Below are 26,301 nucleotides of genomic sequence, written 5' to 3'. Positions count from 1 at the left end.
CTATCATGTGAACAAACAAAATACAACAGTGGTTTACTTACTTAGGTGATTCCTCGTAGCCCTAGGATGATGGCCCTCCAAGTGTAGTGTCTTGGCTGTAGATGCGTAGGTGACTGTGGCTACTCAGTGATAGAACTCTGTGATGTGCAATAATGTCTTGGCTGAGGCTTGAGGCTTCTATTAGTAATACCCACTAAAGTTAAGAAAATGCTACCACAGCAGGTGCCTTGCTCTGGTTATTGAAGCTTTAATGTTCCTCACCTTATAAAAGTGATTGTCTTCAGTACATGCAAATTGGCTGCCCAGTCATAGTGAATCAAAAACCCCCATGATTTCATGCAGAATTGGCTACCAAGACAGTACAAAAAAGACACCGCTCTCATCATTGCAAAATTTGCATTCAGTTTATTAAAAACCACAATAGAGTAGCATCTATATCTCATTTTTCCCAACAAAGCGATGCTTACATCTTTTTAAAAAGTTGTGCAAATATAAGCTACTTAAAAATGTCTGCAAGTACCCAGGGAGGTCAATCATTTTTTCCCACTTGTCATCTTCATTCTTCATGTAAAAGGGGGGGGGGGGGGGGGAGGAGATACACCTACTGGCACTTGTGTCCATACCAGCCGTGGTTTTGCACATACAACATGCCAGCACACTTACGTCAAAGTGTTACATCCTACTTGCTTCATATTTGAGTCACACACCATAAATAAAACTGTCAAGCTAACAATACAGGATGCTGAATTCAGAGAGAACATTGCCTTGATGACATCATTTCCCAAAATCTCTTGTGACATTCACGCACATGCATACACACACACACCCTGACAGCTTCAATCACGCCTGGAAAGATCCATCGACACAAAATGGAAATGTCCAAGTGAGGTAAACCTATAGTACAGTCAACACAAGAGTTGGGGCTGGATCAAAATGTAACAGGCAATAGGTTGGCTCCATAGCTCCTTTTTCAAAAAGTCACTGAGCTGGAAGGGTAAAGGTGGGAGCCTTAGACCGTCCCAAAGATGTACGCCACAAACAAGCTGGCCAGCAAAATCCAAAAAGCAGAGAGCAGACCAGGTGCCACTGAACATTCTTCATCAGTAGTGTTGAACAAATCTGTATGAATATAGACGGGAGGCCTGTCAAGATACTCTCATAGGTGCCTTCCACTTACAATCTCTACCATAGACTCAGGTCCTGTCTGACTAAAAAACAGGGACCCCCAAAATCACCCTTCAAGGGTATCTAGGTAGGGATAGCTTAGATTCCTTTAGGCTGTCCTGTGAAGGATCAAGACCTTTGGGTTAGCACACAGCGGTTTACAGACTGCCAATGCAACTTGGAAAACATGGCACATTTAGCTTTGGGCCAGACACACCTGCGCATCTGTGGTCTCTTGTTAGACTCAAATAGAAAGGATGGGCAGGCATTTAGGAAGAAAAAGGACTACCAAAGGGAACTAATATCGTAGCCACAGTAGTTAAGGACTGAGCAGACTGGTTATCAAGGCTGGAAAGGCTACAAGAAAGGAGGAGAACAAGAGGAATATCTACATGGAGCAGACTGAGGTCCAAGGTTTTTTTTAGAAAAAAATATATGAAATAAGTTGAAAGAAGACAGGACAAGGAAAACAGATTATTAGTCTGACATTAGAATCCGATAGCAAGCCATTAAAATGTAAATGGAACTTTATAACATAGAGATTCAAAAGCCAAGTTGGAAAAGAGACGGCCATTTGGTGTTAAGAAATTGCATTATACCATGATGTGAAATTAAACACACGCGCACACACACAAACCAAAGAGTGAGAGTGCCAAGAATTAAAAGAAACCTGAAGCATGAACCATTATTTTCTATTGGCACATAAAAGGTATGTAGCAGGCGGAGGCTCAAGGTGTGCCTATGAGGTAAACATTGGGCTGAAACCTAAGGCTTGATAGAAACCTCTGCACTAGCAAAAGGTTGCCATTTAATAACAGAATTAAATACGCTTAGAACACAAAGCAAAAAAGGTGTGCAATTGTGAAATAGTGGGACCTTCCACTGAGTATGGGAGTAGGAAGGGACACTCTCCCTACACAATTGGGTGCAACATTTGTGGTGCAATTTATAGAAGATAATAGAAACTCTGGAAGAGAAGGAAAATAAGGGAGAGGCTGGCTGATGAAAGCGAAGGGGCTGCACTGCCTGGGGGAGGTTGGCTGGGGTTGAGGGGACGGTTCCACCCGGGTAAGGGCTGAATATCATCGTAAGGTCCTCGGTCACTAGTGCTAGAAGTATTGGAGCACATGCCTGTTTCAGAAACTGGTTCCATGCTGGCAACCACATTGCTGAGCGCCACCTCGGGAACCTTCTCCTTAATCCAGTCAGCATAGGCTGCGGTGCGGATATAGACGCCGGGTCTGTTGGCAGCCCCACAGGCATCCCCCCAGCTCACGACTCCAGCCAGCAACCAAGCGTCACCAATTCGGCAGGACAGGGGTCCGCCGGAGTCACCCTAGGAAAAACAAAGGGTGTTACAGAGGGAAGAGTGTGGCAGCAATAGCTGCATTTGAGAACTCACCAGTTTACAGAGCCAAAGTGCCACCCCAAAACTGGAGAAGTTACTTGCTTTGGACTGCAACTCTCAGGCTTTCTTCAGCATCCATGGGCACTGACTCATGGCTCTAGAAGATGCAGTCCAAAAAGTAACCAGTTATATATTTCAGATCCCCCCACCACAGCTTTTATTTTGCTAAAATAGGAACAATACCACAGAGAAACATTTCTATCTGGAAATAATTTTGACCTCCTCCTTCAATATGTTTGAGTTTTAGTGGTTCTCTCCTCTCCACACTTCTTCTTTTTGATTTACAGTATCTATTTTCTTTCTTTGTGCCAGCCATGGATAGCTTCATAGGAAAGAAACTGTAACTTGTGGAACTCCAAGACAAGTAAAGACTGATTTACTGCTTCAAGGAGCCCCCGGTGGCGCAATGCATTAAAGTGTACTGCTGACTGACAGGTTGACGGTTCGAATCCAGGATGGTGGGATGAGCTCCCTCTGTCAGCTCCAGCTCCCCATGTGGGGACATGAAAGAAGCCTCCCACAGGATGGTAAAAACATTAAACATCCAGGCGTCCCCTGGGCAACGTCATTGCAGAAGGCCAAGTCCCTCACACCAGAAGCATCTTGCAGTTTCTCAAGTCGCTCCTGACACGAAGAAAAAACTGCTTCGAGAGTCTTCTTATATAGAGCACTATTCCTTCCAAATTAACAATGCAATTATATACATATCTAATCAGAAGTAGGCCCCAATGAATTCAGGAATGCTAGGGGGATTTGACTTATATAGTGTGTGAAGGTGCTGAGCATGATCACAGATATCACAGAGTGATCACAGATATGAGAAAAAGTTATAATTCTGAGCCATACACAGAGATAGTATTATATTTATTTATTGGTTTTTAATTTTTTTCCAGCTTTCTTAAACTCAACATAAATATCAAGATTGCTTGTTTATAGTAGTACTATTGTGTTTTCTTCCTCATTAATAACTTTTTTTCTCCTTTTGTCCAGCTGTACCTATTTTGTCCAAACATTGATGTTGCTGAAACAAGTGCCCCTAGTTTTTTCTGTGAGATACTGGGAGGGATGAAATTGCTGGACCAGCCCCTTCCTTTGTCCCACTCTCTATGTAAAAATGTTCAGAGCCATCTGAGTTGCTGCTAAATCCAAACGTACATCTATCCATCCATCTTCATTCCTCCCTCCCACACACACACAAAATATCTCCACTATAGTGTGCCTCAGGAGCCCCGGTGGCGAAGTGCGTTAAAGCACTGAGCTGGAAACCGAAAGGTCCCAGGTTCAAACCCATGGCGTGAGCGACCGCTGTTAGCTCCAGCTCCTGCCAACCTAGCAGTTCGAAAACATGCCAATGTGAGTAGATTAATAGGTACCACTCTGGCAGGAAGGTAACGGCGCTCCATGCAGTCATGCCGGCCACATGACCTTGGAGGTATCTATGGACAACTCTGGCTCTTTGGCCTAGAAATGGAGATGAGCACCAACCCCCAGAGTCAGACATGACTGGACTTAACGTCAGGAGAAAACCTTTACCTTTTCTATAGTGTGCCTCTTATTAATACAAGTAACAATTCTTGCATCAAATTTAACATAAGCCCACACATAAGGTTTCCCCCTTGACATTCAGTCTAGTCAAATATGAACGAGGGTTGGTGCTCATCTCCATTTCTAAGCTGAAGAGCCAGCATTGTCCGTAGACGCTGCCTAGGTCATGTGGCCGGCATGACTGCATGGAGTCCCGTTATCTTCCTACCTGAGCGATACTTATTGATCTACTCACATTTGCATGTTTTTGAACTGCTAGGTTGGCAGAAGCTGGGGCTAACAACGGGAGCTCACCCCATCTGTAGATTCGAACCACTCACACATATCTGACACTAAATTAACAAGATGCCAGTTCGTCAATCTTGCTTTGCCAAATAACAAGCTTCTAAGGGAGCTCTTACCTGACAGGCATCTTTCTTTCCTTCAGCGAAGCCAGCACACATCATATCATTGTGGAGGACATGAGGGTCTTCGGGATCTGGGTCTTTGCTATAGAGGCACTTGCAAGTATCCAGTCCGATGATAGGCACTTCAAGCTGCTGCAGCGTCATGGGTGAAGGAAGGCTCGCTGAACGGAAGGAGAAAATCCAGAGTCAGTGCCCAAATATATCTTAGGGACACAATCTGAAGGCAATTTTATACACAATATTTGTAATAATTACAAAAATCACAAGTACTGCCTTTCCCAAGTATTACGTTACAAAGAAAGAAGTGCTGAATGTCTCAAGTCTGCAAATATCGACCCTCTTCCTGGAAAGAGGTTGAATAATACTTTGGCTCCATTCAAGAAAAAAAGGTGTTCTATATATACACAACCAAAGCCTTTTCATTACTACAGGTTATCCAAAATCCTTGGGACCAGAGGTGTTTTGGATTTTGGAATTCAGGATAAGAGATGCTCAACCTGTATTTCTACTCTTATCTGATTGAAACCTTATTAGTCGTGGCACTGTGATTGTAAAACAGCCACTCTGCTGAGATCTTCTGATTGCTGTCTCTTTTTGTTCTCTATTAGTTGCTGCAGACTTTGTTATTTCACTGTTGTTTTAATGTTTTGATTTTAGTATGATTGGGCTGCGGTTTTCATGTATATGAACCAGGAATGGGCACACTTGGGCCCTCCAGGTGTTTTGGACTTCAACTCCCACAATTCCTAACAGCCTACCGGCTGTTAGGAATTGTGGGAGTTGAAGTCCAAAACACCTGGAGGGCCCAAGTTTGCCCATGCCTGACATACACAATGTATCAGCTTGGAGCCCAGGATTTCTTTTGTGGTTTTCATAGCAATAAAAGACAACAGATCCACAGCATCAAGACACCTTTCACTGCTGAGCAGGCAAGAAGGACTATGTTTCCCAGATTAAAATTCCTTACTTACTAGATGTGAGGATGTTTCCCCAGCCAGTGACGGTGCATTTCATTCCTCTGGGGAAATCGACAGTAGAGGCAGGCAGGCAGATGGGCCGGATTGTCCGAGTGTAGGAGACCGGTTCCTTAAGTTTTACAAGGGCAATGTCCCCTTTCGACCCCTCATCGTCAGTATATTCGGGGTGTTTCAGCACTTCTTGGATCAGTTTCTCCACAAGGTCATCCGAGGGGTTTTTAAGCTGGAAGGCCCCCAAGGTCACCTCATACCTATCTATGGGATTTACTCTAGAGAGAGAAAAAAGAAAGAATCAGGACTCCATCAAAATACATTTCTAAGATACAAAAGGAAGGCAAGATGTAGGTTGATAAGAACATCTCTGCTGGATTAGTCTAAGAACTCACCCAGTCCAACCTCTTCATGTCCAACATTGGCCAGACAACTAAGAAGTACAGAAAAAGGAAGAGAAGGCAATGTTTGCCACTTCATTATCCTGAGCAATTGATGTTTAGAGTTAGTTTACTTCTCAATGTGGCGTTTACATTTAGCCATTGGACAAGGCTAATAAACTGCTTGATGTCACAAGATAATGAGACAGGTTTTCCTCACAAATCAATGAAATGCATAAAAAATTAGACATTCAGAAAGTTAGGATTCGGACTGCAACCTCCAAGTAGCATGACTATTAGTGGATTCTGGGAATTATCACCTCAAAATATTTTTTCTAGGTTCTAAGAAGGATCATTTTCTTTCGGCTACTGGGGATTCATAAGCCAGGCAGCCGCTGCCCAAGAACTCTCATAGCACAGTGGCTCAGATATTAAAATTTGAATGGGGAATGGAGAAGATACATTAAGTTAATGAAACCTATGGGAACCTCCGTTGGCACAGCAGGTTAAACCGCTGAGCTGCTGAACTTGCTGATCGAAAGGTCAGCGGTTTGAATCTGAGGAGTGGGGTGAGCTCCCACGGTCAGCTCCAGCTTCTGCCAACCTAGCTGTTTGAAAACATGCAAATGTGGGTAGATCAATAGGTACCGCTCTGGCAGAAAAGTAACGGCACTCCATGCAGTCATGCCAACCACATGACCTTGGAGGTGTCTATGGACAACACTGGCTCAGTCAGACTCGACTGTGCGTGATGTCAGGGGAAAACCTTTACCTTACCTCTCAACCTGTGGGTCCCCAGATGTGTTGGTCTTCAAATCCCAGAAATCCTAACAGCTGGTGAACTGGCTGGGATTTCTGGGAGTTGTAGGCCAAAACATTGGGGACCCACAGGTTGAGAAACACTGCATTAAGTGCTTTGAACTGTTAAAAACAGAACACATATGTCATGATCCCCATGGGCTGAGTTTAGGGTAAAATTCTTTTTCCTTCAAAACATACAAAAAGTGGACTTTTTAATTACATTTTTAAAAAGACAACATACACAAGAAGATACATTGTGTCTTCCAGACTCCAAAATTAGTACTGACCCTACATCTCATCGGCTTCCAAACTACGTCTGGATCTTGAACCCACCAACATTTAAATCCCACAGAAGGCACCACAGTGTCCCGTTTCCACTTCCCAACACTCACATCAATATCACATTCTGTGGATGTTTAACACTTACGGAGGAAAGCAGTGTGCGGCTGTGACCAGCCACTGTGGGGCAATGAGAGTAGCTCCGCAGACGTGATGACCGTCAAAGTTAAGGTTGACCTGCCAGGGCCACTGTCCCCTTTGGGCATTCATGCCACCGATGATTCGACCCATGGAGGGCACGCCGCATAGCGCTGCTAAAATAAGATATTTCGCAGTGTGAAAAGACAAGGCATTTCCAAAATCACATCACGTTTTGAACAAGATGACCAAACAATAATTTGGATTGCTGACATCAAGTCTTGTTATTGATACAGAAGACAATGTCCTGATAGTCTGAATTTTCTCACTTGCTAATGACATAAAAGAAGGCATTCCAGCAATCCCTGAACTTTCCTTTTTAACTTAACAGGTTTCGAATCCTGATGATCGGGAATACAAACGAATCTGTATGTACAATGGATGCTAAAACTAAAGAGGCAAGAAAGAATAAAGCAGTCACGAAACTTACAAAGTTTCATTTGGAAATGGGTTTACAGTAGTCCATCTATATTCATGAGAGTTAGGGTTGCAGGGTCCCTTTTTTTCATGCCAGAAGCGACTTGAGAACATACTGCAAGTTGCATCTGGTGTGAGAAAATTAGCCGTATACAGAGACGTTGCCCAAGGGACACCCGGGGTTTTCTCATGTCCCCGCAAGCTAGAGCTGACAGAGGAGAGCTCACTAAGTCTTGCGAATTTGAACCAGCAACCTTCAGGTCAGCAGTCCAGATGGCACAAGGGTTTAACTCATTGTATCATCCCAATGAAAGGGGGGAAATAGAAAATTAAAAATACTCTTTTGTAAATCAGAAAATACCTCTCTAAGAACCTATAGGTCCTTCAGGGCAACGTTACAGTCAACTTCCAGCAGAAGCTGATCACAGAGTCATTTTGGAGGTCCTAAAGAGTCCTACAGCTAACACCTCTTATCCTTTCGTAGGAAAGTTAAGACCTGGTTGTGGGTCAAACAACACTAGCAGCATTAAGTATTATAATGTGTGCTGGAATTCAATTTGATAGACTCGTATTTTTAGATCTGATTGTGCTTATCTGCTATTTAGTATTGTATTTTATGAATGTTGCTGTAATTAATTAGTTAACTATTTTAATTGATTTGTATTGAATTTTATATTTTTATATACGTGTGTTTTATCGTAAGCCGCCCTGAGTCTCCTTTTGGGTGAGAAGGGCGGGATACAAATGTAATAAATAAATACAGCTAACACATTAATCAAATCCACAAATCATCAAATTTGGAAAAGCTAAAATTGCAAATACTAGTGATAGCTAAACCAACAGATTTGGAACAGAAATCATCCTAAGGAAGGAGGATATTTTGAGAGCAAACAGGAAGGATAAACAGTAAGCTTCTGTTAGATATACTTTACTATGTGATTTCAAAAACAAGTGCAGCATTAACAAAGCTCTTACTTCCTCCTGTTCTTACATCTTCCACAGCCGCAGAGTGGGAGCTGGAGAGAAATGCTGCATAAGAGAGAACAAGACAAAAAGACAAGCTGTTAGTATTTATTTATTTATTTACAGTATTTATATTCTGTCCTTCTCACCTCAAAGGGGACTCAGGACAGATCACATTATACACATATAGGGCAAACATTCAATGCCCATATACACATAGAACAGAGACAGACGAAGAGGCAATTTAACCTTCTCCTGAGGGGATGTTCGATTCTGGCCACAGGGGGGGACAGCTGCTTCATCATCCACTGTGATGGCACTTCCTCATTCCAACGTCGTAAATTAGTTAAATTTGCCTCCCCACTTTATAAGTGGTACCTTATTTCCTACTTGATAGATGCAACTATCTTTCGGGTTGCTAGGTCAGCAACGAGCAGGGGCTATTTTTTTATTTTTTAATTGACGGGTGCTCACCCCGCCACAGGCTGGCCTCGCACTCATGACCTCATGTCAGAGTGATTTATTGCAGCAGGCTGCTCACCAGCCTGCGCCACAGCCCGGCCCCATACAAAGAGCTCTTAGCAATATTCCAATTACACCAAAACCAGAAAGCAGGATGAAAAATCTATCTTTAATGTATAAAAAGGGAGGTGAAAATATGTTCTAATAGAGATGCTAAAGATTATATTTTTAATTTCATTTTCACAACACTTTCAAAGCCCTAGGGATAAAACATAGGAATCCTGCTGCAGAGTAGATACCACTGATGACATCCTCTACTTTGCTGTCTCTGTTCCTCTAAGATTCTCTCCCATTTCTGAACTGAACACAGAGTCCAGATATTCCACAACATATGATTGCAATTTTATTTGATATGGTTGCAGTTTTATTTTACTGAATCATTTCAATTGGCAGCTGCAGACAATTAGATATTTAAATGTTCCTACTAGGAATGTGGATCCTTGTCAGAGCTTAAAAAAGGAACTTTTTGGATTATAGCGGCAAAATTACGACAGCCAAGACTAATTTTTCCAAGCTCTTATCCATATATGTAGGAAAATGACACATTTATGAAAAGACTAATTGAAAAACACCACATTGTCTTGAAACAATGGTGCCATAAATGGGATGCTCTACCAGAAAAGGACTTCATACCCTCCAACTGTTTTGGTTTGGTAGGAACAGGCTCTATTACTCCTTTATTATCCTATTTTTTCAACTGCTTTATCTCAGTGGTGGATTGGGTACAATCCTGCCCTTCCCAGTATAGCCAGGCATAACCAAACTGCTGTCACCTCACCTAGCTTGTCTGTTATTCTCCATTAATACCTTTTGCCATTTTGGCTATATTCAGGTATAGCTTGAGTATAAATGTTTCAGTTCTCATCCAAGGAATGCTGAAGGAATTGTACTTGATTCTGCAGATTGCTTAAACTGATCCTTGGATTGCGAGCAGGCTTTAATTTGGTATGTGGCTCAAGCCTTGTCATTCTTCAAGAATCCATTGGAAAAAAAATCTCCCATCCAGAATCCAACTATGGACACAATCCAAGTCACGTTTCCATTATTCTACGACTTCTGTGCTGCTAGAATTAACTGCCCTTATTATGAAGTTTTCTTGGCAATATTTGTTCAAAGGAGGGTTGTCATTGCCTTACTCTGAGGCCAACAGAGTGGGTGACTTGCCCCGAGATCACCATGGCTGCATCTAGATTGTAAAATTAATGCAATCGGACACTACTTTAAACTGCCATGGCTCAATGCTGTGGAATCCTGGGATTTGTAATTTGGTGAGGCAGCACACTCTTCGATAGAGAAGGCTAAAGATATTGTAAAACAATAACTCCCATGAGTCCATAACATTGAGCCATGGCACTGAAAGTGGTGTGAAACTGCATTCATTCTATAGTGCTAGTGCACCCCAAGTGGGCTTCCATGGCTGAGCAGGGATTCAAACCGCGAATCTAGTGCAACACTGAAACTATACCACGCTAATTCCTAGAGTATACATAGGTAAAGGGAAAGGTTTTCCCCTGACATTAATTCTAGTCATGTCTGACTCTGGGGGTTGGTGCTCATCTCCATTTCTAAGCCGAAGAGCCGGCGTTGTCCGTAGACACCTCCAAGGTCATGTGGCCAGAATGACTGAATGGAGTGTTATTACCTTCCCACCAGAGCGCTACCTATTGATCTATTCACATGTGCATGTTTTTGAACTGCTAGATTGGCAGAAGCTGGGGCTAACAGCAGGAGCTCCCCCCGCTCCCCCGATTCGAACCACCAAGCTTTTGGTCAGCAAGTTCAGCAGCTTAGTGGCTTAACCTGTTGCTCTATTGGAGGCTCCTTAACTCCTAGAGTATACATACATTAAATATAACCCCAGTCTACCCTTTAGGAAGCAGATCAGACAAAATGCAGACCATTTGCCTCCAATCCACTCAAGTAATAATAGCTTAAAACCAGGTAGAAATCCAACAGTAAGAAGTGTTTTTAAAAAAAACATGCTTAACCTAATTAAGATATGAGTGGAGACAGGCTGTGAAAGAAGAATGTCAGAGTCATGGATATGACTTAGAGACGTTAGGAGTGTTGGTCAGAGACAGAAATCAGTTAATTACTCAGGTCAATTAGGGAGGATTAAGTGTGAGAGATGAGCATCTGCAACAGGAATATATGTGAGAGATGTGAGCTGGAATTTGAGTCAATCAGGATCTAGATGTATTAAATAATAATCTTTGAGCTCATGTTCACCTTCTGTTTAATACCTTAATGTTTGTTTCATAACTCTGTTGTTTCATGTCTCTGGGAATGCTAAATAACGATTAATGGAATCTTTGTGTGGATCTATGATGCCTGTAGTTGTGCCCAGTGGGAAAGTTAGAGGAAGAAAGGCTGCATCTAGACCAGGGGTCCCCAAACTTTTTAAGCAGAGGGCCGGTCCACAATCCTTCAGACTGTTGAGGGGCCAAATTATCATTTGGAAAAAAAAATACAAACAAATTCCTATGCACACTGCACATGTCTTATTTGTAGTTTGTTGTATAACAACAACAATGAAAGAATACAATATTTAAAAATGAAAACAATTTTAACCAACATAAACCTATTAGGATTTCAATGAAAAGTGTGGGCCTGTACTGGCCAATGAGATAGTCAAGTTAATTAGGATTGTTGTTGTTGTTGTGTGCCTTCAAGTCATGTCAAACTTTGGCCGAGCCTAAGTCTAAAATTAATTATTTATTTACTGCATTTATTTACTACATTTATATCCCACCCTTCTCACCCCGAAGGGGACTCAGAGCAGCTGTATGTACATACAATATATTATATTATTAGAATCACACAATATTAACATTATATATTACTATATTGAACTATACCACTATACTATTATATAATATGTAATATATACCATATAATTAATATTATTATATGGTATTACTATTAGTATTATATTGTAAGATAATAATAAGATTATCAATATTATATGTATATACAATATATTATATTAAAACTGATATAAAATATTATAAAACTCAGGGCGGGGGCTAGGTAAGTGACCTTGGAGGGCCGCATCCGGCCCCCGGGCCTTAGTTTGGGGACCCCTGATCTAGACCATAGAATTAATGCAGTTTGACACCACTTTAACTGCCATATGCTAAGGAATTATGAGAGTTGTAATTTGGTGAGGCACCCCCACTCTTTGGCAGAGATGGCTAAAAAAACAGTAGTTCCCATGACTTCATAGCTTTGAGCTATGGCAGTTAAAGTGGTATCAAACTGCATTAATTTTACAGTGTAGATGCACCCAAAGCCCTAAACTGCAACCACGAGGGCATTTGGAAGGTCCCTATAGAGGTGGGACAGGAGGAGATCCTGACATTGGTGTCAACGATAAGGACTGGATCCTACATATTGTGAAAAGCTGATCAATCTTTCCAGGATGACGAAAAGGATCATCAGCCTCATCCACACCCAAAGCTATAACATCCAACCACATCTGTCCCTATTCTTTTTCGATTTGGGGTGGCGCCATCATGGCGAGATAAGGTTATTTCTCCCGAGACATTTCCAAGATTTCCTCTTCAGCTTGGCATCTTCTCAGGTGAGAGGTGGCATGAGTCTCTTCCCACCTCCTGCCCCAGTTTCTCTTGCCACAGATCTGCTTCCCAAGAACTAATCAAGAGGGTATTTTCTGCAAGAGGAGAAGAAGCCTGTCGTGCCAGGGATTCCTGACGGATGAGCTTATGCAAGTTTGGAGAGCACCCAGCCACCATGTCGATAAGAACATTGCAGGAGAGAATATACTACATTTAAAATTGTTCTCTCACTCCAGGGGTCACTTGGTGACTCAATAAGAAATGAAGATGAGCCCCTCTATGGGTCTTGGGTTAAATATGTCACTGTAAATTTGTCTATTTTTGCTTACTTCCTTCCATGAAAAAGGAAGGGTCCAACAAAAAAAATGTAGGTCCTACTTTTGGCTTGTAAAGTAAGTTGCCAACTTCTCAACCAACTATTGTAGTTGTGCTTTTTCACAAACAGTGTTTTGGTCCATTTTTATTACACAACTAGCTTGGGTACCTGGCATTGACCAGGTTTGTTGAAAAAGTTTATTTTTAATTGTACAAAATGTATAAGGTTGTGGCTGAACTACAACTCACATCACGCCAGGTGAACCCCAAGAAACTCCATCAGGACTCCCATCAGTTGTGCAAGTTTGCTCTAGATACATTATCGGTGGGTTCAGTGTGCTCTCTGGTTGTAGGGTAAACTACAACTCCCACTATGGTGAGTCATTCCCCTCAAACCCCTCCAATTGGTTTAATTAGTCATGGGGGTTCTGTGTGCCAAGTTTGGTCCAGGTCCACCATCGGTGGAGATCAGTTTCTCTGGTTGTGGGTGAACTACAACTCCCAGAAAGGAAGGTCAGTTCCCCCCCCCCCCCCCCAAACCCCTCCAGTATTCAAATTTGGGCATATTGGGTATGCATGCCAAGTTTGGTCCAGATCCATCATTGTTTGGGTTCATAGTGCACTCTGGATGTAGGTGAACTACAAAGACCTCCATTGTTATCTCCAAAGACCTCCAGTGTTTTCTGCTGGTCATGGGGGCTCTGTGTGCCGAGTTTGGTCCAATTCCATCTTTGGTGGAGTTCAGAGTGCTCTTAAATCGCAGGTGAACTATACATCTCAGGACCTCCAATTCTCCAATCCAATTCTCCCCAAACCTCTCTAGTATGTTCAGTTGCTGATCAATTCCTCTGTTTGTTGTGTGCCATAGAAAAAAATAGGAAAGGATTATTTGAGAGGCAGTGGGCGGGGTGATGCAAATTCCACACCAATGGAAAGAGTAAGAACCACTGGGATGTCTGTGGTGGAGGAAAAACTGAAAATCTAGGATGAAATTGTCTCCATGTGAAAGCTCTTATTTAGGTGGCGTTTTTGGAGGACATTGGCAGGGCTCTTGGACATGATCACGGCACTCGCTATAACCTATAATGTTATTGGAGGGAGGTCCATTGGTGTCTCCTGAGTAGTGGGAGCTATAGCTATTTGTGGAAGTGGGAGCCTTTCTGTGGAAATGGACATCCCAGCCACATGCATACATATTTTCACTTTTATTATATGGATGGATGGATAGATGACAGCTACACTACACTACACTAAGTAGGTGCATGTTCAGGTAAGATGGGAAAGCCAGGGTAGGAAATCCACTACCAGACAACCATGAGGGCTAGCAATGCCATGCAGGTGGAAATGCAACCCAAACAATTTTTTCTCCTTGAAGCACTGTAAGACCCACGTATGAGTGGTTTCACTTATTCACTATTCTTACAATAGCCTCAGGCTTCCAGGGGGAGAAGGAAGAAATCTCAGTTTTGGGTGGAGTGGAGGAAGCAGGAAGAACCATTGACACTTCCCGTTGTGTGCACATTCCTACAACAACTCCAGGCTTGCAAAGGGGGAAGCAGGAAGAATCGCTTTGTCTCTGGAGAGAAGGGTGGGAATCTGTCTTTTCTTCTCCAGAGTAAGAAAGTAGAACTTAAGTTGCTCCTCTTTACAGGGCAGCAGGGCTGTGTGCAATTAGAGCATTCAGTTTGACACCACTTTAACTGCCATGTCTCAATGCTATGAAATCATGGGAGTTTTAGTTCCACCAAACAATGCTGGTACGTACCTCACCAAACTGCAATTCCTATGATCCCACAGCATTGAACCATGGTAGTTAAAGCATTGTCAACCCGGTTTGATTCTACAATGTAGATCAGGTATAGGCAAACTTCAGCCCGCCAGGTGTTTTGGACTTCAACTCCCACCATTCCTAACAGCCTCGGGCCCCTTCCTTTTTCCCCGAGGCTGTTAGGAATGGTGGGAGTTGAAGTCCAAAACACCTGGCGGGCCGAAGTTGGCCCATGCCTGATGTAGATGCACCCTTGGGTTGGAGGAATACTTTGAAAATGTTACTTTTTGAATTGCAATTCCCAGAATGCTTCAACCAGCATGACTATTAGCTGAGAGCTAAAAAACTGATATTATCCAAACAGCAGAAACCTCTGGCTCTTTCCCGAAACATCTGAATCACTGATCCTAACCTTCTATGAGAGCATGAACACTATTTAACTGTCTGCCCTGAAACTCAGGTGCGGCACATATTTCGGTTAAGGATCGCTCTCAAACGGGACAGACTTTTCCATCCCAAACTAGCACTGAAGAACAATCCACAAGACGTCACAGCCTAAATTTGCCAGCTAATTCTACCCCTCACGGCCAGTCCCCATCATGCACAGATGCCATGAGCTGGCTGTGGTTTGTATGAGCAAATAGGGCATTTAAAAATAGAGGCACGCTCAACTGGTTGGGTTGCTTGGCTGGTGACGCGGGAGGCAGCTCCACCCGTTTTGTGACAGAATTTCACTGAAAGAGACCAACCTGACCTACCTCTGCCCTCTTGCCCCACCTCGCCTCCTGAGGCTCAACCTTTTTTGGGTAGCGATTACCGAACACCTAAAGAAGACAAGACGGAGCTCAAAGAATGTTACAGGTAATTCTCAATTCATGCCTCGGGGTGCATTTGTCCCATTTCCTTGAATTCTGAGGTGGTTCCCAGCAGTGGACTGCAAAAGGTCAGTCTGTCCTCTTCCCATATCAATATCTATATAGGCAGTCCCCGAGTTACAAACATCCGACTTACAAACAGCTTATAGTTAAGAATAGGGGTGAGACAACAGGAAGTAAGAGAAATCTTCCACTAAGGGAAAATCGGTCCTGGAAGAATTATCACAGGGAAAAGATGTCTCCACTGAAGCTTTCTGACCAATCCTTCTTTCCACAACAAGCCAAATTTTTCAATATCCAATTATTACAGGGAAAGACAATGAACGGGGGCACAGACAGCAAAACAAACACCACAGTGGTATTAATCCTTTCCTATACTATCGAAAACATTTATTAATTTGTATGCGTGTGCATACACATTTACATATACATAGGGAGCCCTCGATGGCGCAGCGGGTTAAACTGTTGAGCTGCTGAACTTGCTGACTGAAAGGTCGGCAGTTTGAATCTGGGGAGCTCCTGCTGTTAGCCCCAGCTTCTGTCAACCTAGCAGTTCGAAAGCATACAAATGTGAATAAACCAATAGGTACGGCTCCATGCAGTCATGCCGGTCACATGACCTTGGAGGTGCCTACAGAAAACACCAGCTCTTCGATTTAGAAATGGCGATGAGCACCAACCCTTAGAGTTGGACACAACTAGACTTATTGTCAGGGGAAAACTTTTACCTATACCTATAGATGGAGCCTCTGGTAGCACCGTGTGATAAAGTGCTGAGCTGCTGAACTTACATACTGAAAAGTCTCAGGTTCGAATCCGGGGGGGGGGCAAAATGAGCGGCCACTGTTAGCTCCAGCTTCTGCCAACCTAGCAGTTCGAAAACATGCCAATGTGAATAGATCAATAGGTACCGCTCTGGCGGGAAGGTAGCGGCATTCCATGCAGTCATGCCAGCCACCTGATCTTGGAGGTGTCTATGGACAATGCCGGCTCTTTGATTTAGAAATGGAGTTGGACACAACTAGACTTATTGTCAGGAGAAAACTTTTACCTTTACCTATACCTATATATAGATATAGCTGCAGTTACACTGAAAAAAATAACTGTTTCAACTCACAAACAAATTCAACTAAAGAACCAACCTAGAGAGCCAATCTTGTTCATAACTTGGGGGCCTCCTGTATATAACTTTAAAAAACTACATTACAATTATAAATACACTAAAAAAGAAATACTGCAGGGACAATTACAAAGAGAAAAAGAAGGGAGGGAGCGAAGAAGTGAAAAAGCAATGAAGTAAGGAAGAGAGGAAACAAGGAGAAGAGAAAGCAAGGAAGAATGATTTAGTTCCAACTTTCCTTCCAATGGTGCTGTAAAGTGTATAAGATGATTCCCTCTACATAAAACTATTTGTTATCAGAAAATCCTAATCATTATCAAAACCAATTCTGTCCTTATATTCTTGTAACAAGAATCGCCAGCCATTCCTCAAAGTTCTTAAAGATTTCTAACAAAGTTGGTTATCCATTTCTTTTAAGTCAGGCATGGTCAAACCTGGGCCCTCCAGGTGTTTTGGACTCCAACTCCAACTCCCACCATTCCTAACGGCCTCAGGCCCTTTCCTTTTCCCCCTCAGCCGCTTAAGCGGCTGAGGGGGAAAAGGAAGGGGCCTGAGGCTGTTAGGAATGGTGGGAGTTGGAGTCTAAAACACCTGGAGGGCCCAAGTTCGCCTATGCCTATGGTAAGCACCTGCTTAGGGAGCCTCTGATGGCACAGCGTGTTAAAGCGCTGAGCTGCTGAACTTGCGGACCGAAAGCCCGCAGGTTCGAATCCATGGAGCGGAGTGAGTACCCGCTGTTAGCCCCAGTTTCTGCCAACCTAGCAGTTCAAAAACATGCAAATGTGATAGGATCAATAGGTACCCCTCTGGCAGGAAGGTAGCAGCGCTCCATGCAGTCATGCCAGCCACCTGACCTTGGAGGTGTCTACAGACAACGCCGGCTCTTAGGCTTAGAAATGGAGATGAACACCAACCCCCAGAGTCAGACACTGGGGAAAACCTTTACCTTACTAGGAAGAACACAGAAAACTAGGAGTGGTGAAATGTAATGAAGTTTCTTGAGTGTGGCTGAATAAAGCACTTAACGGAAGTAAAGTTTCTGGCAAGTCCCACTTATCTTAACTAACCTGAATAGGTACTGTATGTCTTGCACATTAATCCCGGTCTTTGTCAATAAAGGAAACAAGTTTCTAATAAGAAAGGTACCAGAGTTCAAGCTGTTTAGAAAGCGATGCCTTGTAATCTCTGATGAAGAAATCCAAACGTGATTACTCACTTTTAAGAGGTAGGACACTAGTTTGGCTCTTTACACACAATGAAGACAGGAGTCAGCATAAGAGAGGAGAACCTCCAAGGGTGCATCTACACTGTTGAATTAATGCAGTTTAACAACACTTTACCTGCCATGGCTCAGTGCTATGGAATCCTAGGAGTTATAGTTTGGTGAGGCTGAAGTCCTTTAAAAAACTACAACTCCTAGGATTCCATAGCATTAAACCTTAACAGTTAAACTACATTATTTCTATACTGGAGATACACCCCAAGTCAAATGAACCCAACCAACAATGGACCTGGAACTAACTTGCCACAGACTCAACATGGCCAAATTTGCATACTGGTGGGGTTTGGGGTGATTGACACTGAGATCCAGGAGCTATAGTTCACCCGTATTCAGAGAACACTGAACCCATCTGATGATGGATCTGGACCAAAATTGGCACACAAATTCAATATGGCCAACTGGAAATACTGGTGGACTATAGTACAGGTGAACTATAACTCCCGGAGATAAAGGTCAATGGTTGAGATCTTCATTGACAGATCTGGACCAAACTTGGCACACAGACCCAACATGGCCAACTGTAAATACCGGCAGGCTTTGTGGGTGATTGACCTTGACATCAGAGAGCTATAGTTCACGCATATCCATAGAACACTGAACCCAGCAAGTGACGGACCTGGATATCCACCTCCTTACAAGTCAAGGGAATACAACACAACTTTTACTATATTTGATCGTGCAAATGCTCAGCACAGATTGATTTCAAGGTTCGGCTAAACTAGTCGAGGATTTGGACATGCCATGAAAACGTACACTGTTTGCACACTAACTGGACAAGACGGCTCCCTGTTCTCACGGGCTCAGCTCCAAGCCTCTTCTCTCCAGGGGATCCGGTTACAAAGAGTTTCGGGCTTGTTAGAAAAAAAGATAACAGGAGTTTCACACAACCCGGTAGCTGGCTGATCCTTTGGTAGATGATCTCCGATCTCTTCTACCAAGCAAAAGGATTTGTACATTGAGTCTTTAGTTACTAAAGGTGCATCAACACTGTAGAATTAATGCAGTTTAACACCGCATTAACTGGCAAGGTTCAATGCTATAAGAATTGTCACTTTACAAGGTCATTAGCCTTCTCTGCTAAAGAGATCTGGTGACTAGGATTCCAAAGCCTAGAGCCATAGCAGTTAAAGTGGTGTCAAACTGCATTAATTCTACAGTGTAGATGTACCTTCGGTGAAGATTTCCTCTCTGGGAAGAAGGAATAACTCTCTACCAATTAGTCTCCCCTCTATTAGAAGACTCAATAGCATTATGGAACAAAATCTGGGGGGATTTGTTCCTAGTTTGAAAGTGTTATTTTCTGTTTAATAGTGTGGTGCTTACTTTGAAAGTAGTTCTTATACTACTTCATTTTTGTGGCACAAACTATGTTGAATTGGTTGAGAGTCTATGAGACACTCACTGAAAAACTATACAAATTGTCTTGCAGGATATCCCGCAAAAACAACGTTTTTGCAGTTTAATAAAAAAAATTCATGTTTTTATGACAGAACCAATTAGGATATGATATGTATAACCCAAGAACAAAAATCATGTTACATTATGTAATTGAGTATTAGAAAATAAGTCCTTCTTTGAAACAAAGGACTTTGGCCTGGCACCTGCTTCACCTACACATGAAGAAAAACACCCATTGTCCATGCACAGACTATCAATTAATAATCTGAATTGACTTCCACACATCTGTTTGGATTTCCACATCAGAGCGTGTGATGGTCTTATGAGATAGTAAAAGCAAAGGTTTTCCCCTGATATTTAATCTAGTTGTGTCTGGGAGTTGGTGCTCATCTCCATTTCTAAGCTGAAGAGCCGGCATTGTCCGTAGACACCTCCAAGGTCATATGGCCAGCATGACTGCATGGAGTGCGGTTACTTTCCCGTTGGAGCAGTACCTATTGATCTACCTACTTTTGCATGTTTTCAAACTGCTAGGTAGGCAAAAGCTATTACTTGTAAAAACAAGTCACACTTTCTCAGCCTCAGAGAAAGGCAAAGATATATCTTGCCCCCAAAAAATCCAAGAATAGTTAGAGTCAGTGTTGACTGGAAGACACATAACAACAACCAGACATCAATCCAACCCTGGGCTTTCTCTCGTAGTAGGACACCTGTATGTTTAATTGCATGGCAGGTCGAATCTCATCAGATGCAACCTTTTCCAGCATACAGGTGTAGCAACAGTTATGAACATTTTGTTGTGGAGGAAAAGCCAGTCTAAAAAGCAAGCATACTTCCCATTGCATCCTGCTAACGCTCCAATTTAAAAGTTAATGTGACACTTCTCATTCCAACCTTCCTAGCTTGAGAGAGGTACCTCATAAACTCATTTCCGACCTCCTCCCTTTCCTCTCTGTCTGTGTATTCCTAAAACGCTCCGAGACCTTTGTCCTCCAGGAATGTAGCACCCACCCCAGCCCCCTCACCAAGTACACAAGGCTGCTTGCAGGAAGAAGGATAGAAGAACAGGATGTGTTTGCTTTCTCAGCTGAAAAAGCTTCAGACCACCCCTACCTGCTCCACCTACTATCACACAACCCCCACCTGGCCCAGACCGCAGGTAAACAACATATATTCCTAAATTCACAAATGGTAATCTGTTACCCAACAGGAAATACACGCTGCAATGCACGTCCCTCTACCAAAGGCCCTTTATTTGTGAAGTATATCTTTGAGAAAACTGAGGTGTAATAAATTGCACACCTGTGCAGACATCACAAAAATATATGCATCTATCTCACACTGGTGGCACACTGTGCTAAAGCACTGAGCTGCTGAACTTTCTGACCGAAAAGTCAGCGGTTTGAATCCGGGGAGCAGAGTGAGCTCCTGCTGTTAGCCCCAGCTTCTGCCAACCTAGCAGTTCAAAATGCAAATGTGAGTAGCTCAATAGGTACCACCTCGGTGGGAAGGTAATAACACTCCATGCAGTCATGCCGGCCACATGGCCTTGGAGAAGTCTACGGACAACGCTGGCTCTTTGGCTTAGAAATGGAGATGAGCACCAACCCCCAGAGTTGGACACTACTGGAATTTATGTCAGAGGAAAACCTTTACCTTTAACCTATCTCATACATATATATAATACATCTCTCTGGGTGTAGTTACACTGTTGGATTAATGCAGTTCAACATCAATGTAAGTACCATGGCTCAATGTTATGGAATCCTGGGAATTGTAGTTTTACAAGAATTTTAGCTTCTTCTGCTATAGTGCTGGTGCCTCAATGCACCACAGTAACCATGATTCCACTATGGCAGTTAAACTGGTGTAAAACTGCATTAATCTTAATGTGTGGATGCATCCGCTACCTGCCAGAATTCCAAGAAAGTAACAGATGATGGATACAAACAAAAATGGATTAAAAAAATAAACCATGAATTAAGAAAACTTTTAAATACAGACTTCGTACAATCAAGCATAGCTCATTTAAAGCCTTGCATATGTCTGATTGTTGAAGTCAGTGTGATGTAGTTGTTATGGGGTGCATTGTATATTGTAGAATGAATGCAGTTTGACACCACTTTAATTGCCATGACTCACTGCTATGGAACCCTGGGAGTTGTAGTTTGGTGAGACACCATCATACTTTGTCAGAGAAGGCTAAAGACCTTATAAAACTACAGCTCATAGAATTCCATAGCACTGAGGCATAGTAGTTAAAGTGATGTCAAGCTGTATTCATGCTACAGTATTGATGCACTTTTAGTGTTGTCTTAGGACAGTGGTTCTCAACCTGTGGATGACCAACTGTTTTGGCCTTCAACTCCCAGAAATCCTAATAAATTGGCTGGGATTTCTGGGAGTTGTAGGCCAAAACACCTGGAGACCCACAGGTTGAGAACCACTGCCTTAAGATTAGAGCAGACCCTGGTTTGAATCACCACTCAACTATGGAATGAAACCCATTTTCTCTGCCTTGGAGGAACTCAATGGATAACCTTCCTGGAACAGATCTTGCCAAATAAGCCGAACAATAGGATTGATTGTCCCATATTGGAAATGAATCAAAAGCACCCAACACAACAAATGTTAGATTGCGACGAGTCTTTTTAATTGTCAACCTGGAACGGTATGAAGGAAGATTGAGGATCAGGCTCTATGCATGTACAAAGTACATTTTCCTAATCTATGGCTAACTTGACAGGTGGTGAACCCAGTACCTCTTCTAAATAAACTAATTTATCCCAAATGTTTGCCCACAGACCAACAGTGAATCACTTTGATTTGTCTTCCTCATACACCATGACAAAGCAATAAATTATTCTGCATCATCACACGACCAGGTAAACACACCTTGACCCAGCTTCTAAGGTATCCCAACAATTCATTCTCAACAAAGGTGCATCCAGCAAGGTATGGGCAAACTTCGGCCCTCCAGGTGTTTTGGACTTCAACTCCCACCATTCCTAACAGCCTCAGGCCCTTTCCTTTCCCCCCTCGGCCGCTTAAGCGGCCGAGGGGGGAAAGGAAGGGGCCTGAGGCTGTTAGGAATGGTGGGAGTTGAAATCCAAAACACCTGGATGGCACAATTTTCCAGAAAGATACCCAACGGGTTGTAACTAACAGCCCAATCTCCGCAGCCTGGTTGCCAAACCGGATTCAGTTCCCAAGCAGAAATGGCCAGCAGGCAAAAGGCAGGGGTGTGGATGAAGAAAAAGAAAAGTGCAGTGTCTAGCACTCTTATTAGCACAGAGGAAAGGAAAAGCGAGGGACAGAATAACTGGAGACACTGCAGTAAAGGTTTCCCCTGACATTAAGTCCAGTCGTGTCCAACTCTAGGGGTTGGTGCTCATCTCCATTTCTAAGCCGAAGAGCTGGCGTTGTCTGTAGACACCTCCTAGGTCATGTGGCTGCATGACTGCATGGAGCACCGTTACCTTCCCACAGAAGCGGTACCTATTGATCTACTCACATTTGCACTTCAGAGCTTGGAAAAATTATACCAGCCGATGACGAAAACCTTTTTTGCAATATGTTGTCGAAGGCTTTCATGGCCGGAATCTCTGAGTTTGCTGTGAGTTTTCCGGGCTGTATGGCCATGTTCCAGAAGCATTCTCTCCTGACGTTTCGCCCACATCTATGGCAAACATTCTCAGAATTTGTGAGGATGCCTGCCATAGTTGTAGGTGAAGCGTCAGGAGAGAATGCTTCTGGAACAGGGCCATACCGCAACTTTTTAATAATATTTTAGCTGTTTTTAATGTCTTTTGGGGTGCTGAATTTGAAAAGCACCATAACAACAGGTACATCTCAACTGACAGCACTTCAACTACCATGACACCATGCTATGGAATCATGAGTGATGTAGTTTTCCAAAGTCTTTAGCCTTCTCTGCCCAAAAGCGCTGGTGCTTCATGAACTACAAATCCCAGGACTCCATAGTACTGTGCCCTGGCAATTAAATACATTAATTCAACAATGTAGATGTACTCAGTGTCATACCACACACGCTTCTTTCCACAATTTGATATGTGTTATCCATTCCATTTTGATTAAGCGGATGTTCCTAGTGGATTGCCTTCCGCTCTTTTAAGCAAACCTTTACCTTTCACATCAGCAAAGGAGATGTCCTGAAAGTGTATTCGAAGACTTTAAACCCAATTCCTCGTACTGTGTACTCTTCACTCCCCAAGAAACCCTTACTTAGTCACCTATTACAAAAAACGTCAAAGCAAGTGGCAGGAGAAAGGTACGCAATGGAGCAAATCCGAGGACGTTTTTTGGATTGAGAATGCCAGTGTCCCGAAAAACCTGCACAGACTTTTAAAGTGTTGTCGAAGACTTTCATGGCCAGAATCACTTGGTTGATTAGCATTAACTAGCTGCAAGACCAACTAAAACCTCCTAGCAAAGGATTCCCTCCGGCAGGAAGCAGCCGGGGTTTGAAGCTGCAAGGCTATTCAATGCTCATCAAGCTGGCCAATTGCAGCATTCACACTTGTCCCAAACAAGCAAGAGTTCTTTCTCCCACCCTGGGCATTCCACAAATATATAAACTTCACTTGCTTAGTTTCCAACAGTCTTCACAACTTCTGAGGTTGCCTGTCATAGATGTGGGCAAAACATCAGGAGAGAATGTTCAAGCCGGGAAAACTCACAGCAAGCCAGATTTGAGAAGTGTTAAAAGCCACAATTTTGCAGTTTACCCCCACTTGAACAGCCATGTCTCAATGCTATGGAATCCTGGGAGTTGTAGTTTAGTGAGGCACCAGCACTCTTTGGCAAAGAAGGCTTAAGACACTGTTGAACTACAACTCCCAAAGTTTCCTAGCATTGAGCTATGGCAGTTAAACCGGTATCAAGGTTGCATTGGTATTGTTTTAGGATTATGCCAAACCTGGGTTCAAATTCCCACTTGAGCATGGAAACGCGTTAAGATGCCTTTTGGCAAATCCCATTTGCGTTGGCAATTCATTGAAGGCATCCAACACAATCAAAGTCAGATGGTGATGATGAGTCTCGTCACTCTGGTATGGTATGTATTGCTCAGTGCAACGGAATCCTGGGAACTGTAGTTCCCTAAGGTCTTTCGCCTTCTCTGCCATAGTAGTGCCTCACCAAAACTACAACTCAAATAACATTGAACCAAAGCAGTGTCAAACTGCATCCATTCTACAATGGAGATTCACTCTAGGGAGATTCTTCCAAAGCCAGGTAACTTTCCCAGTCTGCCCAACTGCACCTCCTCGCCTACTTACCACAGCTTAGTAATAGACTCAATCCAAGTCCCAGGGTTCTCTTTTGCCTCCCCATGGCCTCTTCTTTTTCCCTCCTGTGCCTGGATTTCAGCCTTTCAGGAGAAGGAGCGGCCAAAGAAGCTGCTACAGGTAACCCAGCAGACAGGTGGACTGAGAAAGAGGCGGCGCTCACAGACTCTTGCCTCTTTCCTTAGGATGACTGACAAGCTGCCTAACCTGCTGGGGGTGTGGCTAGGCTCTCAGCCCCGGCCAATCACCTGCTCGCTCTCCTGGGCATGATTTGCATACTACTCACCTGTCGCCTGCCCAGGCTGGGCCTTCATCCAACTCCTTGCTGCACTGTAGATTGGATGCTATTTGGCCCCACTTTAACTGGCATAGCTCAGTGTTATGGAACTATATAGGAGTTGTGGTTCTACACAGGCATGGGCAAAAGGTGTTTGTATTTCATCTCTCACAATTCCTAATTAATGCACTTTGAACTGCCGTAGCTCAGTGCTATGGAATCCTGGGAGTTGTAGTTTGAGGAGGCCCTAGCACTCTGTGGCAGAAAAGGCAGGAAACTGTCAAGGTGGAATGCTATGGAATCATGAGACTTATCATTTTTAGCGCTCTCTGTCATAGCGAAGGATAGCAAATACTCCAGAAGACAGGATCAGAATCAAAAGATCTTTACAGATTAGATAGATGACTAGCCAAAGCTAACAAAATGAAGTTCAACAGGGACAAATTCAAGTTACTCCACTTAGGTAGGGAAAAAAATTAAATGCAAAGATACAGAATGAGGGATGCCTGGCTCGACAGCAGGATGTGTGAAAAAGATCTTGGAGTCCTCGTGGGGAACAAGTTAAGCATGAGCCAACAATGTGACGAGGCAGCTAAAAAAGCCAATGGGATTTTGGCCTGCATCAAGTGTCTAGATCTATAAAAGTCATGCTCCCCCTCTATTCTGCCTTTGTCAGGCCACACCTGGAATACTGTGTCCAATTCTGGGCACCACAATTGAAAAGAGATATTGACAAGCTGGAAAGCGTCCAGAGGAGGGCAACTAAAATGATCAAGGGTCTGGAGAACAAGCCCTATGAGGAGTGGCTTAAAGAGCTGGGCACATTTAGCCTGCAGAAGAGAAGGCTGAAAGGAAACACAATGGCCATGTATAACTATGTGAGGGGAAGTCATAGGGAGAAGGGAGCAAGCTTGGAGACTAGGATGCAGAACAACGGCTTCAAACTTCAGGAAAGGTGATTCCACCAGAACATGATGAAGAACTTCCTAACTCTGAGAGCTGTTCAGCAGTGGAATTCTCTGCCCCGGAGTGTGGAGGAGGCTCCTTCTTTGGAGGCTTTTAAGCAGAGGCTGAATGGCCATCTGTCAGGGATGCTTTTAATGCGATTTTCCTGCTTCTTGGCTGAATGGGGTTGGACTGGATGGCCCACAAGGTCTCTTCCAACTCTATGATTCTACAACCCCACTAAACTACAAATCCCAGGATTCCATAGCATTTAGCTATGACAGTTTGATGAGGTCAAACTGCACAAAGTCTTCACTGTAGATCCACCCAGGCTCTCTCCTCCACTTTTTATTCATGTTATATCTTTTCTTCCCTGTTAATT

General features: G+C 43.2%; 1 protein-coding gene across 2 annotated transcripts; it reads right to left on the bottom strand.

Moving 5' to 3' along the window:
* Positions 1-385: 385 nt before the first annotated feature.
* On the bottom strand, positions 386-24,858 carry LOC100556204 (serine protease 8). Of its 2 annotated transcripts, XM_008115425.3 has the most exons (7): positions 24,689-24,858; positions 8,543-8,596; positions 7,101-7,266; positions 5,496-5,770; positions 4,519-4,685; positions 2,296-2,500; positions 386-1,119 (listed from the first exon to the last, which is right to left on the bottom strand). In XM_008115425.3, exons 1-7 carry the CDS (start codon positions 24,741-24,743, stop codon positions 1,010-1,012), a joined length of 1,032 nt encoding a protein of 343 aa, XP_008113632.1. In that variant the 5' UTR covers positions 24,744-24,858; the 3' UTR covers positions 386-1,009. The 2 variants fall into 2 exon arrangements, with proteins under 2 accessions (XP_008113632.1, XP_008113631.1); XM_008115424.3 differs by having other exon boundaries at positions 386-2,500.
* Positions 24,859-26,301: the final 1,443 nt, after the last annotated feature.

Source organism: Anolis carolinensis, chromosome 6 (genome assembly GCF_035594765.1).
Source record: "Anolis carolinensis isolate JA03-04 chromosome 6, rAnoCar3.1.pri, whole genome shotgun sequence".
Classification (NCBI taxonomy): Eukaryota; Metazoa; Chordata; class Lepidosauria; order Squamata; family Dactyloidae; genus Anolis; species Anolis carolinensis.
This window is presented reverse-complemented; position numbering and strand designations above follow the sequence as displayed.

Bases quoted from the DNA above. Each gene is read 5' to 3' on its own strand.
- LOC100556204 (XM_008115424.3), bottom strand. From the start codon at position 24,743: ATGGGGAGGCAAAAGAGAACCCTGGGACTTGGATTGAGTCTATTACTA. The intron at 4,686-5,495 runs GTAAGTAAGGAA...CCTTCCGTTCAG, and splicing joins GGGAAACATCCTCACATCTA to CGAGCCTTCCTTCACCCATG. The intron at 2,501-4,518 runs GTAAGAGCTCCC...TGTTTTTCCTAG, and splicing joins GAAAGAAAGATGCCTGTCAG to GGTGACTCCGGCGGACCCCT.